This window comes from Phyllobates terribilis, unplaced genomic scaffold (genome assembly GCF_046119375.1).
Source record: "Phyllobates terribilis strain yellow unplaced genomic scaffold, ASM4611937v1 Scaffold_7__3_contigs__length_470593459, whole genome shotgun sequence".
Taxonomy (NCBI): domain Eukaryota; kingdom Metazoa; phylum Chordata; class Amphibia; order Anura; family Dendrobatidae; genus Phyllobates; species Phyllobates terribilis.
The window spans coordinates 230,732,002-230,745,657 of NW_027362767.1; the positions used below are offsets into that span (position 1 = coordinate 230,732,002).

Here is a 13,656-nt window from a genome sequence, read left to right on the forward strand (position 1 = left end):
CGGGTAAGAAAATAAGGCAAGATACCAAATTCTTCCAGATGTACACATGATGCCGGAGGTTTGAACCTAGAGTGATTTTTCGACAGTAGCCGAATATAAACCAGCAGTGACACCTAAAGTGGCCGCTGATTTATAGCCACAGTGAGTTTGGGCCTGCGTCCCCATGAATATTAGCACTACAAATCTGGGCCCATTTAGCAGAGAGAGCTTGGTACATACATCACCGGCTCCTGCTCCTAGCCAAGGTCACCCTCAAAGCCATCAATCTTTTCAGCAAGGGGCAAGTGGGCCAGGCATGGAAGTTGTGCAGAGGGAGAAAGCAGCCGCTCCAGTCATTCTCATCTGCCTTTTTATCATGTAAAGAGCGTGCAAACCTCTACTATATTTATCTGCCGGATGGTCCATCCATTACTGCCTGTATCTACATGAGAAAAGACTCTAGAGCACATGCAGAGGAACGCGACAGCGGGAAAGACTTCATTGTCTACCGCACAAAATACATAGAGTGTATAATATACTTCTATAGACAGGAAAGGAGTATAGAAACTCTAGTCGTGGCCAAAAGTTTTGAGAGTGACACAAATTTTGGTTTTCCCAAAGTTTGTTGCTTCAGTTTTTATAGTGCTTTATCTCTAGATTGTTAAGAAGCGTGATCAGATAAATTCTATAAAATTGCAAAGTCAATCCTTGCCTTGAAAATTAACTTGAATCGCAAAAACCCCATTTCTACTAAATTACAGCCGTGCCACAAAATGAGCTGCTTATATCATTTTAGGGATCTACTCTTCAGCTCAGGAGAAAGTGTTAATGAGGATAAGGTAGCTGATATCATGCAATCAGCAAGATAAAGTGAGAAGAGCAGGCTGGTTGCTTTAAATCATGGTTTTATGTCATCACCAAAGAAACACATGCAGTCATCATTGCTCTGAATCACAAAGGCTTTACAGGCAAGAACATTGCTGCTTGTAAGACTGCCCCTAAATCAATTTATTGAAAAAAGAAAGCGTGTCTATTTCTGTGAAGAAGGCATCAGGGTGCCAAAAAAAAGTCCATCAAGTGCCAGAACCATCTCCTAAAGAGGATTTAGCTACGGGACTATTGTTAAACGAGTGCAGGGCTTGCTCAGTAATGGCAGCAGGCAGCACATCTGAACACACAGTGAGGTGAAGGCTTTTGGAGGCTGGTTTGGTGTCAAGGGCAGAAAAGAAGCCACTTCTCGCCAAAGAAAACATTGACGACAGTCTGACATTCTACAGGAAGTGCAGGGATTGGACTCAAGAGGACGAGGGTAAAGTTATTTTCTCTGATGAAGCTCCCTTGAGACAGTTTGGGACTTCTGCAAAAATGATTGTCCAAAGAAGATAAGATGAGTGCTACTAAGAGTCCTGTGTCATGCCAGCAGTAAAGGATCCTGAAACGGTTCATGTGTGGGTTTGCTTTTCATCCAAGTGAGGAGGTTCAATCATAAGGTTTGTCACTCGGCTTAACTAATCCAGATCAGTCTTCTTATGGCATGATACATCGCACACTAATAGGAAGTATAGGGCTACTGGGTGGTAACCCATTAGAAGCTAGAATGGTGGTCGTGGGGGTTACCCATGTCACAGCAGGGCTAGTACATGCCCGTGCACATGGTCTCCAGAGCACAGGTCCACAAGCTGTCCGCCTTCTGCAGTGCAGTGTCTGGCAGTCTCTCCAGTCTATATTTTCTTCCATTCACTCATCTTGTGCAGAACGAGTGTGATCAATAAAGCTGCCGGCTGGGAATCGATAGCTCTTGGGAAGTAGATTTCCCAGATATAATTGTCTGTGTGGTGTGACAGACAGCGTATAGCAGCAGATACCTGGAGATATTTACAGCCTACAGACGCTGCATGCTGGAAATAGTTACAAATAGTCATATTGTATCATGTAATCAATATCCGTAAGTGGGATTGTCCACAACTGGAAGATGGGAGTGATACATTTTGATACAAAGCTCTTTTTTTTTCTAAATGACAGCTCCTCCAGCTGTGGTGAAACTACAACTCCCAACAGGTACTGAGAGCTGCAGGGCACTTTCTTTTCTGAGGCCTGCTGCCTCAGTGATCAACTGATCGCTACTTTTAACCTGCTGAATTCCTACCTATCAGATGTCATTACCAGGGAAAGCTGTAGGCCAGGTAATGTTCATTTATATCATACTGATGAGAATCGCCATTAAATATCAAGCCATTTATTTTGGTCTCTTGTTTGTGGAGCTCGGTCTCACTTTGCAGGATCTTTGTTAAGCTGCCCATACACATACAGTCATGGCTGAAAGTGTTGGCACCCTAGAAATTGTTCCAGAAAATGAAGTATTTCTCACAGAAATTATTGCAATTATATGTTTTGTTATACACATGCTTATTTCCTTTGTGTGTGTTCGAACAATACAATAAAAAACAGAGAAAAAAGGCAAATTGGACATAATTTCACTCAAAACCCCAAAAATGGGCTGGACAAAATTGTTGGCACCTTTCCAAAATTGTGGGTAAACAACTTTGTTTCAAGCATGTGATGCTCGCTCAAACCCACCTGTGACAAGTAACGTGTGGGCAATATGAAAATCACACCTGAAACCAGATAAAAAGCACGGAGAACAGAAAGAGGAGAAGAGAACTGTCTGAGGACTTGAGAATCAAAATTGTTGAACAATATCAACAATCTCAAGGTTACAAGTCCATCTCCAGAGATCTTGATTTTCCTTTGTCCATGGTGCGCAACATAATTAAGAAGTTTATAACCCATGGCACTGTAGCTAATCTCCCTGGACGTGGACAGCAGAGAAAAATTTATAAAAGTTTGCAACACAGGATAGTCCAGATGGTGGATAAGCAGTCCCAATCAAGTTCCAAGGAAATTCATGCTGTCCTGCAGGCTCCGGGTGCATCAGTGTCAGCATAAACTATCTGTCAACATTTGAATGAAATGAAACGGTATGGCAGGAGACCCTGGAGGACCCTACTGCTGCTGATACAGACATAAAAAAGCTAGACTGCAGTTTGCCAAAATGTACGTGAGTAAGCCAAAATCCTTCTGGGAAAGCAGCATGTGGATAGATGAGACCAAGATAGAGCCTTTTGGTACAGCACATCACACCACTGTTTACCGAAAATGGAATGAGTCCTACAAAGAAAAGAACAGTACCTACAGTCAAATATGGTGGCGGTTCAAAGATGTTTTGGGGTTGTTTTGCTGCCTTTGGCACTGGGTGCCTTGGCTGTGTGCAAGGCATCATGAAATCTAAAGATTACCAAAGGATTTTGGGTCCCAATGCAGTGCCCAGTGTCAGACAGCTGGGTTTGCATCCTTGGTCATGGGTCTTTCAGTGAGACAATGACCCCATAAATACTTCAAGAAGCCCCCAGAAATGGATGGAAACAAAGCGCTGGAGAGTTCTGAAGTGGCAGCAATGAGTCTGGATCTAAATCCTATTGACCACATGTGGAGAGATCTTACAAGTGCTGTTGGGAGAAGACGCCTTCACATATGAGAGACATGGAGCAGTTTGCAAAGGAAGAGTGGTCAAAATTCCAGTTGAAAGGTGTAAGAAGCTTGTTGATGGGTATAGGAAGCGATTGATTGCAGTTATTTATTTCAAAAGGTTGTGCAACCAAATATTAAGTTGAGGGGGCCAACAATTTTGTCCGGCCAATTTTTGGGTTGAAATTAAGTCCAATTTGCCTTTTTTTCATTTTTTCTGTGTTGTTCCAATACACACAAAGGAAATAAACGTGTATAAGAAAACATGGGTAACTGCAATAATTTTCTGGGAGAAATGCTTTTCTGGAACAATTTCAAGGGTGCAACAATTTCGGCCATGACCGCAAGATAAAAATTGGGCAAAATTTGCAAATTTTATGCCAGATAATAATTCCCGATGGCTGACGGCAAACTTTTATCTGCTGAAAATGTGAATAGGTTGGAAAATGTAAGCCTTGGTCAGACAGTTGAGCTTTGCATGGCAGATTAGCCAAATTTGATCTTACATTTGTCACTTTGTACAATGTGGTGTTTTTTGCCCATTGGATAGTTGTTACGGACAATAAGATGGTCGATTGATCAACTGGCCCAGCAAAAAAAGGGTACGACCTTGATGAAATAAGCTGCATTTGCACAGCCCGATCACAGGTGTTACACTGCCGCTGATCGGTTGTTTAATAGCTTGTTTAGACAGTCTGATCGCACTTTCATGAGCACAGAACAATTGTTTCAACGATAGTGCTGCTGAGAACGGTTAATTTTAAGCAAGTTTAAAAAACAAAAACACTTCACCTAATGAACAAGCATTTTGCTAGTTCGTCGGGTGATTGACAGTCTGTTCAGATTGGATTTCCTTGTCACACGGACCCCGCCTGAAAAAGCCCTGCAAACACGGCCCACAAAACGACATTGCTGTGCACATGTTCAGTATTTTGTCTCTTATTTTAGCAGCTCCACGGTTCGGAAAACGATGACGTGGTTAAAAGAAGTAGCGTGTCCATTCTTCAGACAGCTTTGTTTAGAAACCTACTCTCTATACTTGAACGTATAGAACAAAGAGGGCTAAACTGTAGTTTTCCTAAAGCGTTTTCACCTTAAAAAAAACTTGGCGGGTGAGCCCCCATCTTAAAGACGTCGCGTGTAAATACCTTTAACAGTGCAATCAGCCAACAACAAGACAGGTACTATATCCACCCCATAGCACAGCTCCTCCATCTCCCTAAACAGTTAAACTATATAATGGAGTAAGGTATTATTCTTTTCTAAATTCTTTTAAATTGTTACGGAACCCAAGACAAAAACAAGACATTAGGCACTAATAAAAATATATAAGACCCAATAGGCAAACGCCATATGCTGCCGCCTGTTTAACTAAAAATAAAGACATATGTGCGTCTCATCACCTGCATGCAGTAAATGGAAATTAATCCATATCTACAAATAATAGAGGATAAGTAACACAAATTAGCAAAACTGCTGAGCTTGCGCCATGTCCTAGAAAAAACAAAGACTACGACAATTCAGACTAAGCGTGCATTTTCATTGGCCGATTACTGTGAATGAGCGTTAATAGGAATGCTTGTTTCCCGGTTATCGTGATAACCTAACAAGCAAATCACTTGTTGATCGGGAGAAATGATTTTTAAACTAGCTTAATAATCATCATTCTCGGCAGCACATTGTCTTGAATAAACAGCACATGTCAAGAAGAATACCAGTCGATGGGCACAGAACAATCATTATTACCGATCGTTCCATGCACATTATAAGTGCAGTCGGCCTGTCTAAACCCGTAGCCTATCGGTGGTTGTTCAATACGGCAAGTTAGCAAGTGTAAATTTACCCTTAGATTTACTAATAAGACGTGCAAAATGTCTTACAAGTGTGGCACCGACCATGCAGACAGGTCCTGAACAGTGTCTTTAAGGTTAAATCCATCAAGTCCAATCACTAGACCAGAGATAGGCAAAGTGCAGCCCGAGGGCCACATCCAGCCCTGTGGCTGTTCCAGTCCAGCCTGAGGACCAAGACAGCAGAGAGGCTGAAAACAGTAGCACCATGCCTTCCATTGTCGGCGGCCCGTGTCCGGATATCACCGCTATCCACATCTTCAGGACGCAGACAGCGGTGAATACATTAGTGGAGGACTGAACCGCCGGCTCTTCCCACCAATCAGCGCGTTAGACAGCAGACGCTATGACGTCATTACATCACATCTGATATGCGAAGACTCAGTGCCCCGGAGACCGGAGCAGAGTGCCGGGGGAACAGGAGCGAGGTGAGTATGTGTTGTTTTTTTTCATATGTGTATGGGATGTTTACATGTATACAGGGGCCATGTGGGGGCTCACACTGTATACAGGGGGCCATGTAGGGGCTCACACTGTATACAGGGGGCCATGTGGGGGCTCACACTGTATACAGGGGGCCATGTGGGGGCTCACACTGTATACAGGGGGCCATGTGGGGGCTTACACTGTATACAGGGGGCCACATGGGAGGAAAAGTTGCTACCGGCAGTGTACAACAGCTGCACCACTGTCCGCGTTATTAGTTCTTGTGGAGCAACTTTTTGTCACCACTTGTTAGGATACTGGCGTAGTACAGCTGGAAACCAGTACTGCTGGAAACCAAAGGATCACAAGCAGGAACAGCAAGCGGTAGTAGAAGTTCTTGGAGATAGCAAGTAGTTGTAGGAAACAATCCGTAGATGAATTAGAACAGTCTGGGTAAGAATGTTCAGAAGCTGGAGACTGAAACTAGGCTAACAGCTAGACAGAATACTCAAGCAATGAGTGAGAGATCCATGTGGCTTTAAGTAGGCCCAAACAGGAAACGAGATGGATTCCATAGATTCATAATCTGCCATCTTGGTAAAGGGCAATTACAGAACACAACAGCAGCCTACAGTGGTAAGGAGTGAAACTGCAGCACAATTATTAAAGTGAAAAATAGCAGCCACTAGTGGTCAAACTGTAGAAGAGCAACAGAAATCCTGACACCTCTCCACTGAAAAAAAGCTTAAAACGGGGTTAAAAGAGGTCTAAAGAATATGTGATTACTAGTGTTGAGTGAGTATGTATCATTAACTCTTTCTGCGCTCACGCTCGGTTGTTCGACAAGCAATCTCTGAAGTCAATTTGTCATAATCCAAATACAGTAGTGTTCAAAATAATAGCATTGTGTTCAAAAACATGAGTTAAGCACAAAATCTTTATACTAGTTTTTATTTCCAGCATTGGGAACATTGCACACTGTTTTCTAATTCAAAACATGAAGAGAAATGTAGATAATTTTAACTACTTTACAGAAAATAACAAAAAATGAACATTGGGCTGTTCTAAAAAATAGCAGTGTCTGCATTTGACTTTACAAACTCACAATATGTCTCTTTTTTTGAGGATTTAGCATTCCTGGGAATCACTAACCTAATATTTACTTGTTACCCACAGTTTTTTAGAACTGCTTCATATTTATGTTGCATAGAGTCAACCAACTTCTGGCACCTGTCACCTGTTATTTCAGCCCAGGATACTTTGACTACATCACACAATTTTTTGGCATTTGTTGGCTTTGCCTCAGAAACACAAGCGTTCTATCAGATTAAGGTCCGGAGATTGGGCTGGCCACTCCATAACCTCAATTTTCTTGGACTGGAATCAAGATTTAGCTCGTTTACTGGTGTGTTTAGGGTCGTTGTCTTGTTGAAACACCCATTTCAAGGCCATATCCTCTTCAGCATAAGGCAACATGACCTCTTCAAGTATTTTAATATATGCAAACTGATTCATGATCTCTGGTATGTGGAAAATAGGTCCGGCACTATGTGGGGCTCAAACTGTATACAGAAGGCTATGCGGAAGATCACACTGAATATAGAGGGGCTATGTGGGGGCTCATACTGTATGTTGGGGGCTCATGCTATATGTAGGGGGTTGTGTGCAGGCTCATACTGTATATAGGGGGCAGTGTGCGGGCTCATACGGTATACAGGGGATGTCAGCATACTTAATTCAGTCCAATATTAAGTGATACAATTAATATTGATATAAAATAATTATCATTAATATGTCACTGTTAATATTGAGCAGAATTAATTTCAGCCTATTGGTTCGGCCTCCACAACAGTCACAGTCTCTCATGTGGCCGCTTGGGAAAATTAATTGCCCACCTTTGCATTAGACTAATGTTGGAAAAAACCCACCAATTATCTAATCTGTATGGGAACCTTCCATCAAACATTTTGCTCACTGGGAGGATAAGTTGCTACAGTGTACAACAGCTGCACCACTGTAAGCGTTATTAGTTCTTGTGGAGCAACTTTTTGTCACCACTTGTTAGGATACTGGCGTAGTACTACTGGAAACCAATACTGCTGGAAACCAAAGGAGCACAAGCAGGAACAGCAAGCGGTAGTAGAAGTTCTTGGAGATAGCAAGTAGTTGTAGGAAACAATCCGTAGATGAATTAGAACAGTCTGGGTAAGAATGTTCAGGAGCTGGAAACTGAAAGTAGGCTAACAGCTAGACAGAATACTCAAGCAATGAGTGAGAGATCCATGTGGCTTTAAGTAGGCCCAAACAGGAAACAAGATGGATTCCATAGATTCAGAATCTGCCATCTTGGTAAAGGGCAATTACAGAACACAACAGCAGCCTACAGTGGTAAGGAGTGAAACTGCAGCACAATTATTAAAGTGAAAAATAGCAGCCACTAGTGGTCAAACTGTAGAAGAGCAACAGAAATCCTGACACCTCTCCACTGAAAAAAAAGCTTAAAAAGGGGTTAAAAGAGGTCTAAAGAATATGTGATTACTAGTGTTGAGTGAGTATGTATCATTAACTCTTTCGGCGCTCACGCGCGGTTGTTCGACAAGCAATCTCTGCATGTGTCACAGATGTCTAACAGCCGTGACACTTGCAGGCACGGTGACAGTGAATGAAACGCCGAGCACGCCAAAATACTCGGCGAGCACCCGAGCGTGCTCACCGAAAGAGTTAATGATACATGCTCGCTCAGCACTAGTGATAACTTGTGGATTTTCGAGTGGTCTGACAGCTGAGACACATCATCCCAAAAACGAGGCTCTGTTGAAACGGAGATCCATTCTCTAGGAGATCGCCAGGGATAGAGTACTGAACTTTATGATCGGGAACTTTAGAGCACTGTTTTTTTGGATCAGAGAGGGTCCAACCACATTGGATTGGTGATAACTTTTAAAGCTGGGAAGAACCCTTTAACCATTTCTCTCATAAGGCCAGATGACTGCACATCAGACTTTTCCTCCCTTAATTTTAGGGACATTAAAAAATGCATTTCGAGATTAGAGCAAAAGCCAACAGTGCAGAAATTATGATAATATATGCTAAAATCTCAAAACTCAGCTTTTACTGTGCTTACATGTCGTTTTAATAAACTGGTGTCAATAGTGACGTCCCAGCAATGACAATACACCACTGTGATATTTCCTTCAAGAAGTGCCAGGAAAGGCCACCCTGATTACGCTAAGTCGCCCTGTAAATGGAATACTAGCAGGGGTGTAACGATCGCAGTTGCAGAGGTTGCAACGAACAGCGGCAGAATGGTGGACATATACCAGGATGGGGCCCAGGATATGGGACATATATACCAGGATGGGGCCCAGGATATGGGACATATATACCAGGATGGGGCCCAGGATATGGGACATATATACCAGGATGGGGCCCAGGATATGGGACATATATACCAGGATGGGGCCCAGGATATGGGACATATATACCAAGATGGGGCCCAGGATATGCGACATATATACCAGGATGGGGCCCAGGATATGCGACATATATACCAGGATGGGGCCCAGGATATGGGACATATATACCAGGATGGGGCTCAGGATATGGGACATATATACCAGGATGGGGCCCAGGATATGGGACATATATACCAGGATGGGGCCCAGGATATGGGACATATATACCAGGATGGGGCCCAGGATATGGGACATAAATACCAGGATGGGGCTCAGGATTAGGGCACATTTATACCAGGATGGGGCTCAGGATAAGGAAAAATATTATACCAGGATGGGAAACATATATAACAGGATGGTGAACATATACTGTATAACAGGATGGGATATATATATATATATATATATATATATATATATATATATATATATATATATATATATATAGATAGATAGATAGATAGATAGATAGATATATACACACACACACACATACGGCTATATATACTAGGAAGGAAACCAGGATGGGGGACATTAATACATAATGGGTGGCAACTCGTATATCGTTATAGCATTTAGAACGCTACAAGGGCCCATATATCTGACCGACATGTGGGGGCGGATGGTTGTGTGTGTATGGGGGAAGGGGGTTGGGGGTGGGGGCAGGTCCAAATTTTGCACCAGGGTTAATCAAACTCTAGTTACGCCACAGAGTTCCAGTCACAGCAGCAGACTACAGCAGTAAGGGAAGGAAGTTTCGGGTAATGAGTAGGTTGCAAAATTGTTTACAGGTGGATTTATCCTTAAAGTTTCATTTTCAAGGGAGAGCTGTACAGGAAAATAAATGTGGTCTTACCTAGCTGGACATCTGTGGTGAATCTCAGCCTGTGAATCATGCTGACCTTGAATGACTTGTAGTGATGACTGCTCAGCATATCCTGCACTGTGGCGATGTCAATCTGTGTTTCCTCCTCCTGGGGCTCTTCACCTCTAGAACCTATCAGAGAATAAGACATTGTGTATTTCTTATAGAATACAATACCTGTGATCATATCATTTTTTTGATTCTTAAATATTAAACATGTTGGATCAAACATTACAAGCTGAACGAACGTCAAAACCCTTGAGCCTCCATATCCACGCACAGACACATCAATGCTAGCACAGGTTCTGCATCTCGTAGCACTAAACAGACAGGAGCAAGGATGATAGGAAACAACTTTGTGACCATGGAATGTAAAGTTTTGATTACAGAAGTTCGGAGGCTTCACTTTTATGTAACGAGAAGTCAATTTGTCATAATCCAAATACAGTAGTGTTCAAAATAATAGCATTGTGTTCAAAAACATAAGTTAAGCACAAAATCTTTATACTAGTTTTTATTTCCAGCATTGGGAACATTGCACGCTGTTTTCTAATTCAAAACATGAAGAGAAATGTAGATAGTTTTAACTACTTTACAGAAAATAACAAAAAATGAACATTGGGCTGTTCTAAAAAATAGCAGTGTCTGCATTTGTCTTTACAAACTCACAATAGGTCTTTTTTTTTGAGAATTTAGCATTCCTGTGAATCAGTAACCTAATATTTACTTGTTACCCACAGTTTTTTTTTAGAACTGCTTCATATTTATGTTGCATAGAGTCAACCAACTTCTGGCACCTGTCACCTGTTATTTCAGCCCAGGATGCTTTGACTACATCCCACAATTTTTTGGCATTTGTTGGCTTTGCCTCAGAAACACAAGCGTTCTATCAGATTAAGGTCCGGAGATTGGGCTGGCCACTCCATAACCTCAATTTTGTTGGACTGGAATCAAGATTTAGCTCGTTTACTGGTGTGTTTAAGGTTGTTGTCTTGTTGAAACATCCATTTCAAGGCCATATCCTCTTCAGCATAAGGCAACATGACCTCTTCAAGTATTTTAATATATGCAAACTGATTCATGATCTCTGGTATGTGGAAAATAGGTCCGGCACCATAGCAAGAGAAACATGCCCATACCATGATGCTTGCACCACCATGCTTCACTGTCTTCAGAGTGTACTGTTGCTAGAATGCAGAGTTTGGGGGTCGTCTGATGAACTGTCTGCAGCCCTTGAACCCAAAAAGAACATTTTTACTTTCATCAGTCCACAAAATGTTTATCCATTTCTCTTTAGGCCAGTTGATGTGTTCTTTGGCAAATTTTATCCGCTTCAGTACATGTGTATTTTTTTTTAACAGTGGGACTTTGCGGGGACTTCTTGCTACGAGATTAGCTTCACACAGGCGTCTTCTAACTGTCACAGTCCTCACAGGTAGCTTGAGACTGTCTTTAATCATCCTGGAGCTGATCATTGGCTGAGCCTTTGGCATTCTAGCTATTCTTCCATCCATTTGAACGGTAGTCTTCCATTTTCTTCCACAACTCTATGGTTTTGCTTTCCATTTTAAAGCCTTGGAGATCATTTTAGCTGAACAACCTATCACAGTCTGCACTTGTTTATAGGTTTTACCCTCTCCAATCAACTTTTTAATCAAAGTAGGCTGTTCTTCTGAACAATGTCTCAAACTACCCATATTTCTTGGGCTTTCAAGGAGAAATGCATGTACAACATGTACTGGCTTCACCCTTAAATAAGGGCTATCTGATTCACACCTGTTTCTTCACAGAATGATTGTCCTCACTAATTGAACTCCCCACTGCTATTATATTGAACACATCTCCTTTTAATTAATTATTCAAATAAAAAGACTCAAAAACCTGCAGATCATGAATGCGGAGTCTGATGGTTTTCTTACAATCTACTGCACCAACTGGTAAATTGTTTGCAACGGGGTAATATAATTTATACCAAAAACAGGGATTAATCTGCTTAGCCAAATTGGACTGCTATTATTTTGAACAGTACGGTAAAGGGATATGAATGCTTTTTTTTATTTTTACTTAAATGTGTGTATTTACCTCTCAACTCCTAATTTCTAATGACTCTCGTCGACCGTGGAAACCTTCAAAAGGAGCCTGAAGACCCACCTCTTCCGACAAGCCTACGACCTGCAGTAATCCTCGCTCCACCATACCGCTGCATGACCAGCTCTACCCTCACCTACTGTATCCTCACCCATCCCTTGTAGACTGTGAGCCCTCGCGGGCAGGGTCCTCTCCTCCTGTACCAGTCGCTGTCACATTGTGTTCAAGATTATTGTACTTGTTTTTGCTATGTATACCCCTTTTCACATGTAAAGCGCCATGGAATAAATGGGGCTATAACAATAAATAATAATAATAATAATATTTGGGACTAAAAGTAATTTTTGCAAATGGGTTTCATTCAAACATTTGTATAGTCAGGAATTTACAGGCTCTTTGTTTCCCTTCATACTGCTTGCTGCTCAATTAGCCGAGAATGTTTCAGAGAGTTTGTAACTCTATAATAGTCTGCTCCTGAGCTCCTCTCTGTTGATTTCTGACCACATCAAAGTTCAGCTCAATTTTGATGTGGCTTTTGGGCATAAATCAGCTGAGAGGAGCTCAGTCATGAGTTGAGAATACGTTGAAGAGGTTGACTGGCCTTAGGCTACAAGTCTGCAGTCACTCTAGTCACTCTATATACAGTGCCGGCAAAAAAAATCTTTACACTTGCGCAGCAAAAAAAAACTTTACATATAAAATACACATCATAATTTCACTTTTTAAAAGTGTACACAATAGGGGAGATAATAAAAAACTGTCTAATATTAAAGCTGGCTTTGTTGCAAATATCAACCAATCAATGCTCAGTTTTCACTTCTCTGGTCAAGCGAAAGCTGCACTCTGATTGGTTGTTATGTGCAGCTCAGCCAGTTTTGCTATTAGGCAGTCTTTTATTATCTCCCTCAGTTTTATATTATCTCCCACAATGGGTCGAAAGAAGCTTAAAATGGAAGAGAAATCCCGTGCCTTGATTCTGCTCGAGAAAGGGGATTCAGTGATTGCTGTAGCTAGAGATCTGGGAGTGTCAAGAGAAGCAATTTATCAACTGAAGCGGTTGGCGGCATCATTGCCTCCTGGGATGGTACCGCAGAGGAAGTCAGGCTCTGGCGCACCTAAGAAGACTTCACCAAGGACTGATAAGCTTCTGGAGCGTGAAGTGATGTCACACCCTTCTATAACTGCCGTTGAAATAAAAAACAAGTACCCTATGCTCCTCCAGAACATCGCAACTAGGACAATTCGTCACCGCCTGCAGAAGGACCTGGGTCTACCAAGCTGCCGTGCCGCAAAGAAGCCCCTGCTCACAGCAGCAATGAAGAAGAAACGGCTTGCCTTTTGTAAGAAATATCAAGATTGGTCATCTGAAGAGTGGAAGAAAGTGAGGTTTAGTGATGAGAGCACTTTCAGGCTGGTCAGGGGAGGCTCAAAGGTTGTGCGTCGTCCGAGTACAGTGTCACAGTATGAC

The 13,656-nt window shown here is 42.1% G+C and overlaps 1 protein-coding gene across 2 annotated transcripts in view; it reads right to left on the reverse strand.

Moving 5' to 3' along the window:
- Positions 1 to 13,656, reverse strand: part of MAPKAP1 (MAPK associated protein 1) — a 175,241-nt gene that overhangs the window by 26,666 nt on the left and 134,919 nt on the right. For both annotated transcript variants that reach the window (XM_073639781.1, XM_073639780.1), the window contains one exon: positions 10,092 to 10,232. In XM_073639781.1, coding sequence (XP_073495882.1) covers positions 10,092 to 10,232 — 141 coding nt within the window. The remainder of the gene's footprint in view (positions 1 to 10,091; positions 10,233 to 13,656) is intronic.